Raw genomic sequence first — 6,883 nt, forward strand, 5'->3', positions numbered from 1 at the left:
TCTTCTGTTTCATCCTTTTGTCTCCCCAGTCAGTTATGTTTCCAGTTTTGCTTCTTGTGCCTCTATGTTTAGCTCTGGTCCCTGCATCGAAACCACGCTCAAGGTGCTACATGCAACATAAATGTCTCTAGTCTCAGACTGACCTAACATAAATTACAACATAAATTAACAAAAACTAACTATCTAACTAAAACTAACTATCTAACTAGGTAGGTAGTGTGTCTCTTTATTTAGATTCTGTTCAGCTGTGTTTCCAGGTGTGTTCAATCTGCCTTAATTCCCTTCTGTCTATATATTGTCTGCATCTCTCTCTGTTCTTTGTCGTGTCTTCCCTCATGGTGTTTGTAGTCTCTGTCAGTCTGTTTAGTCAAACCCCACCACTGTCCACATCATTTTGCTTTTGATTTCTGTTTTTTTGCCAGCACAACAAAAGCTGTGATATTAAAAAAAAGCTGTCCACTCTCTGCCTGCCACACGCCTCAGTTCATGACATGATATGTTTCTGTGTCTGATAGTGAATAAAATATGGATTTGTGATATTTGTAAATCACTGCCTGTTTTTATTTACATCAGGGGTGGGCAATCTCAGTCCACGAGGGCCGGTGTCCCTGCAGGTTTTAGATCTCACCCTGGGTCAACACACCTGAATCACATGATTAGCTCATTACCAGGCCTCTGGAGACCTTCAAGACATGTTGAGAAGGTAATTTATCCATTTAAATCAGCTGTGATGGATCAAGGACACATCTAAAACCTGCAGGGACATCGGCCCTCGTGGACTGAGATTGGGGACCCCTGATTTACATATTACACACCATCCCAACTTTCTGGAACTGTGGTTCAACTGTACCTTTACAAAGACGACCATATCCCATACTGCTTTGACAAGTATGATGTCAGAGCGACACTGCCGCAGCTGCTTGTATTCTGGGAAGCTGACCTCAAACAGATCAGCTGTGTCCTGCAACTTCTTCATTTCCATCTCCATCGTAGCTACGCCTCGATTACACTGCAGGCGATTTTGATATGTTATTTAAATTTTCTTTAATCACACACTGTGTTCTACATTTGAAAGAAGTACTGTTAAGATTTCTCCTTTAACAGACACTAAAAGAAATGTGCTGCCTGCTCACCTTATCAATAAGCTTATATGGCTCCTCCACACTGATTTTAAAGATTGACTCTGAACGAAATTGTTCTCTGAACTCATGCTGTTTGACCTAAAGTATGAAACCATAGCAAATTAAGGATTAATGCATATCTGCCTCCACCTCTCCGTCTATCACCTTACAGACACTGGAGTGTGGGTTTCATATATAATGCAGGAAAGAAGTTTTATGTGTCAGATATTGAGCTCTTTGTAAGGGGTTGCCAGACTGACATCCTACCCCAATCACACAAAGCCTCACCTCAAACCGAACACATTTCCTGCGGATAACTGAAACTTCATTTGACTGTAGCGGTGCCACCTCATGTTTGACCGTGAAGGCAATTTTTCTGACACTTTTCCACTTTTCCGGCAGCTCCTGTGTTGTGTGGGAAAGAAGCACTGATAACTGTACATATCGCCTATGATAAATGAAAAAAAATGTGTGTTTTTGAATTGGTTCACACTTCTAGCTGTGTGCAGACACTCTCTGGAAGCTGCTGTCCGTAGGTCTTTAGAAGTTCAGTGGTAGACTTGAGCGGTTTAAAGTGCTGTTCATCGCTGATCTGTCTGTCTCGTATGGCCATGAGGTGTCCCATGATTTTCACAAGGCCTGCATAATCGCCATCTGACACCTTGGTAGAAAGGCCACATGCTGTGTCCTGGACAAACTGGGACAATTCCCTCACACTGTTAAATAGAGAAGAAGGGAGATGAAGTGAGGTTTCAGAGGACTGGTTTTAAAAAACGTCTTTTAAATAATAAAAAAGTTTTATTTATTTTGACTTTTATGTGTCTCACCTCTGGTTCACGTGGTTAAGAAGGTGCTCTTTGAACATCCAGCTCCACTTTTTAATGACATTCATCAGTGTGTGCTTGAAGGGTCTGATATCTAGCTGTAGCCAACCACAAAACACCCTTCGGTCCTCCATTTTGCTCACTCGCACATACAGAGACTCAAACAGATTGATCTGAAATAATGAATAATTCAGTTATTATTGTTGTAATGCTTTCCAAATGTGAGTGAAATAAACCAAGGTTAAAGCATAAATGGATCGCAAATGTTGAACACACTTGTTCTTTAAAGTTGTCCAGGGTGGGTGGGTTCTTTTTTAGTTCGTAGTCGGCATACAGCTCAGCTTCCTCTGTACTTAATGCATGTCCATAAAGTAGGAACTGTCTCATAAATTCAGACCTGTGAATTTATGAGACAATTTAAAAATTATTTCTGTACTTGCTAACAATAAAAACAAATCAGTAACAGCCACACACAGCTGACCTGTCATCAGTCCAGAGGTAGCGGTAGCTAGAAAATGATGCCTGGTACTCCCTGACCTGTAAATAAACACTTTCACAACTATTTGCCTGTAAACTTCATAAAATAATCTTCCATATGTGACCAGAAAAAAATGTCACTAACCTTAGCGACAGATGCGCGTGCCCGTGAGCGGATTATGTGGCACATGTCTGACAAATCCTCCATTTCATTTATGTCACACTGCAAGATGGAAAATCAAGATTGCTTATAATAAGGGTCTGTTTACATGGAAATATATGTATGTATATGTATATGAATCTAATCTGTGCGGTACCTGGTAGTTACTCAGCTGTTTGTGACTTGCCACTCTAGGAATGAGGGAAGCCATGCTTGTAATGTTGCACACCATCTTATCCACAATATCATAGAAGTTACTAGTGTGGCTCAAGTCTAATGAAGGGTCAAAGGTCATCTCATTGCTGTTGAGAACCAACTGGACTTCAAACAGAGGTGTAATACGCTGAGCTGCATCTGTGTTGTCCATGAGGTACTGCAGAGAGCAGCGTACTGCGCTGGTGAAGCCTGCCAGGATCATCCTGTCAACATACTCAGTATAGGCATGCCACTCACTGCTGTCGAGATCCGTCACACTGAGGAGAGACTGGTTCTCCTGAAAATTATGTGTTGAATGAAAAGTTTAAACACCAAATAAACATACACATGAATATGGGTTGTATTAACATTTGCAATGTGTGCGCATCATCTCTCCAGCATAGAGATTAATACGATGAATATACCTGCAGTAGTTTGTGTATCTGCTCCCCTGTACCAGTAATGAGAGCATGCTGTTTGGAAACACTCTCTTCAATGTCAGCAAAAACGAGGAGAGTAGAGTCACGACTCTTTCTGGTAATGAAAGCCCGGTTGCTGAATTTACCCATCAAGGCTTGGATGGCTTCCACATTAGCTTTGCTCTTCTGGACACGACTAGAAATGCTCTGGCGATGGCAAAAACAAGGAGCAACAATTACAGGCAATAATTATGTTTCCGGCATCATGTTGCTTTTTGTTTTTCAAGTGCTTGCTGTAGAGCTGAAGCGCTCTGAGATAGGGCTATAATTAAGAAAACTAACTTGGCCCACACACAGAGGATTCTGGGTTTCATGCAGACAGGCAACCACTGGCTTTTTTTTAAATAAATCAGCCCAAATGTTGACAGAGACAGTGCTTATTCTACTTAAAAAAGGAAAATCATTTAAATATGCTGCAAAATAGTGTCAACACATGTACTGAAAAACTCACCCATTAATGCAGGCACTGCCTTGCATCTTTTTGTTTGCTAGAAGTTCAATACAACATTTCCCGCATATTTTCAGTACCTGTGCCAGGTCTCGTGTACTCTGAATGTAGTCCCATAGGTCATCCTGAGCCCACGTCAGTTCCCGGAGGGCCGGATTCAGCTGTCGTCTCATCCCATCCATCTCATCTTTGACCAGTCCCAGCTCTACAGCTAGGATGGTGCTGTGGAGCTGGTTGTACCACTGGGTCACCAAAGCCAGTGTTTGTGTGTACTGCATAATAAAATGCAGCATTAAAACCCCAGCATATTTCTAAAAAACATGCTTTCTAAAGAAAGTTGTCAAGTCCAGTAAACTGCTTGAGGGTTAATGACCTACCATGTGTAGTCTCTCTCGTTTAGAATAGAGATGAAGAGCTGCTTGGGGAATGTTTTGGGTCTTCAGCATGCCCAGATATTTAACTTCTCTTAGCACAGATGCTAACTGTGGAGAGTGACAACAAAAGAAAGTACAATCTGATTTCCTTAGATTTTTGTGCACGATTTTGCAAGTGATATCAGTTACTTTTAAACTCTGCACCAAACACCTTCTCATATTTTATATTTATGTGTATCCATTGTTTCCTCCCATGGTGATTAATTATACTAGTAAAATATACTTCATCTGTTTATCAAACTGCTGTTGCTACTTCTGGGGAATCTTTCACAAAGTGTGTTTAGTGGACAGAAATGTGAGTTTATTAACCTTGAGTTGAAGGGAATGCAGAAAGAGACACTAGTTTAAATAATGATTTAGCAGAGAAAAACACTCTATGTGCTCAATTTGATACTAGCAGGTTTTCTTCACAAAACCTTGAATTTCTCTCGATCTCCCTCCTGCAGAGCTTAAAGAAGCAGTCTGACAAGTCATTTCACTTCTGAACTCATACAGTCAAAATGACTGTGACTTTTACATTTTCACCTTTACTTGCCTCTATGTAATATCTTTTATCTGTGTTGTGTTAGTAGGATAATATTTTTAAAGTCTGTTCAAAAATTAATCGTCTTTGGGCTTACAGCAGGACTGAAGTTGACCTGGAAGAAGCCCGTTTCACTGTCCAGTGCCAACAGTGGCTCCTTGAGGTGTGTTTCACAGATTTCTTCAAGCCCCTCGGTCCACTCTAAGAACATCTCCTCATCACGCTGGTCCTAAAACCTCAAGAACGCGTTCACACCTCTGGAGGACATCTTCTGCCTCTGCACAATCCAGGGGCCTGGAAGAGAGAGAGAGAGAGAGATAATGCAGGAAAAGAATTATACAGCAAGTGAAGTATAAGTCATTTGTATCCTGTAAACATGTGACAGAAACAGTAAAATAAATAAATTCTTGTAATGAATATGCCAAAAGCAAAAAAAAAGCAAAAAAAAAAAAGAAAAAAAAGCCTCGCTTATCCTTTTCAGGGTCGAGGGGGCGCTGGAAAAAAAAGTGTCGCATGGGGCTAACACACAGGGACAACCAAAATACATATTTTAGGTACACACTGTTATTCGGATGATTAAATACAGGGTACAAGAATCTGAAATATTAGTTACAGCTGACTGCTTAAAGCCTTGAATGTTTGACATCCTTTTAAATCTTTAAATAATCAATGGACACAAGATTTTTTTTTTTACTTTTTTTGGTTACTGCAAATTATAATAATAACATCAATGGATCTGCAGGGTTTCAAAACCCATGTATGTCAACTGAGAAAGGTAAAATTTTATTGATTTAATACCCTTAGTGATTAATAACCAAGTGCGTTGGAACAAAAAAATACCCTAAAATCATCCTTATTGTGTTTATTAGGTAGGTTCTTACATGTGGGGCAGCTGGCAGAGGTTACTCCTGTGAGTCAGGATCCGGCTCCGGAGCTCCTGCGACCATTTGAGGTTACCGGCCACTTGAGGCATATTCTTTCCCAGGATCGCAAAACCTGACTGCAGCTGAAACACAAGGTTTCATTCCATTTGGCTGACAACTTAATCTTTCAAATCACTTTGAGTTAACACTCTCACACGACGTATGTGGACCCCAGTGCCATTTGTGTCATCTCAAATCTTCTGCTGTGGCTACAATTAACATGTAATCCATGCAAACTATTTATGAAGCAGCTGTTACAGCACTATGTTTCCACTGTAATTAACGACACTGTTCTCGCTGGGTGTAAGAGCAGTGAGCTGTGGATGTTTACATTTATATGCAAGTGTGCAAAGGCTCTGTTTACATATTTGTAATAATATTCATATTATTTAAATTAAGCTCCCAGTATACAGGAAATGTATTTATTAGCAGTGCCATTTATTTCGTGAATACCAGCTGGTGTTAACTTTATTTCTTTCACAGTGTCCTGTGTTTAACAGCACTGTGCTGGGTCCAAAAACTGAAGATACAGAACAATCCCAAATGAAAGCTCATCATTTTGGTTTTCCTGTGTGTCAGACAATCCTACATTGTAAACATATAAACATATAATAACTGTAAACGAAAACATGTAATAAGCAGCACATGTGCTTAAACAAAGATGTCTGGTTATTTGATTAAAAAAATGCCTAATGTGCTTGAGTAGGATGGTTATTAAAAGTAATAACCAAGCATTGTAATCTTAATTACAACCCTTGTAATTTAAAAAAAAAAAATCCAATCTAAAATCTCTTTGGGGCAACTGAAAATCAAATTATGTATGCAGGAAAAACCCAGGTACCCAGAAACATTATAAAACTCACTGCTAAGACAAAAATGAAGTGTTTTAAATTGCTAAACTTGATCAAACAGTCAATTAATACACACATAACACACACAGACACGCATAAAATACGGCAGCTGAATCGTGGCGTATTGTGAAGCAAATGTGTGTAAGTAATTAGGAACATAATTTCAATCTGTCTCACCCCATATTTGTGTTGATCAAGTATAAACTGGCAGTGGCCTACTTCCTGGCTAAACATGTCCAACAGCACACTGTAATTAGGTGAAAACAGCTGGTGGATTCTGGGTCTCTCAAGCAGGGTGCCAAAAATCTTCAACAGCTAGATGGAACACAACAGCAGCTTTGTGACATTTTGTACATTCAAGGCACAAAACATCTAAACAGCACTAGTTGAAATCCCCCAAAACGACCAAATGATGCTATTATGTTAACTTGCTAAATGTCTTACACTT

General features: G+C 39.8%; 1 protein-coding gene across 1 annotated transcript in view; it reads right to left on the reverse strand.

Moving 5' to 3' along the window:
* Positions 1–5,660, reverse strand: part of dnah9l (dynein, axonemal, heavy polypeptide 9 like) — a 31,398-nt gene extending 25,738 nt beyond the window's left edge. Inside the window, exons 1-14 of the mRNA XM_039602341.1 lie at positions 5,543–5,660; positions 4,759–4,955; positions 4,082–4,186; positions 3,785–3,976; positions 3,203–3,403; positions 2,740–3,075; positions 2,568–2,645; positions 2,427–2,482; positions 2,222–2,342; positions 1,949–2,118; positions 1,615–1,837; positions 1,410–1,526; positions 1,134–1,220; positions 851–1,009 (exon numbers count right to left, since the gene is read on the reverse strand). Coding sequence (XP_039458275.1) covers positions 851–1,009; positions 1,134–1,220; positions 1,410–1,526; positions 1,615–1,837; positions 1,949–2,118; positions 2,222–2,342; positions 2,427–2,482; positions 2,568–2,645; positions 2,740–3,075; positions 3,203–3,403; positions 3,785–3,976; positions 4,082–4,186; positions 4,759–4,872 — 1,959 coding nt within the window. The 5' untranslated portion in view covers positions 4,873–4,955; positions 5,543–5,660. The remainder of the gene's footprint in view (positions 1–850; positions 1,010–1,133; positions 1,221–1,409; positions 1,527–1,614; positions 1,838–1,948; positions 2,119–2,221; positions 2,343–2,426; positions 2,483–2,567; positions 2,646–2,739; positions 3,076–3,202; positions 3,404–3,784; positions 3,977–4,081; positions 4,187–4,758; positions 4,956–5,542) is intronic.
* Between the last annotated feature and the right edge of the window lie 1,223 nt (positions 5,661–6,883).

The sequence above is a fragment of the Oreochromis aureus genome, linkage group 18 (genome assembly GCF_013358895.1).
Source record: "Oreochromis aureus strain Israel breed Guangdong linkage group 18, ZZ_aureus, whole genome shotgun sequence".
NCBI lineage: Eukaryota > Metazoa > Chordata > Actinopteri > Cichliformes > Cichlidae > Oreochromis > Oreochromis aureus.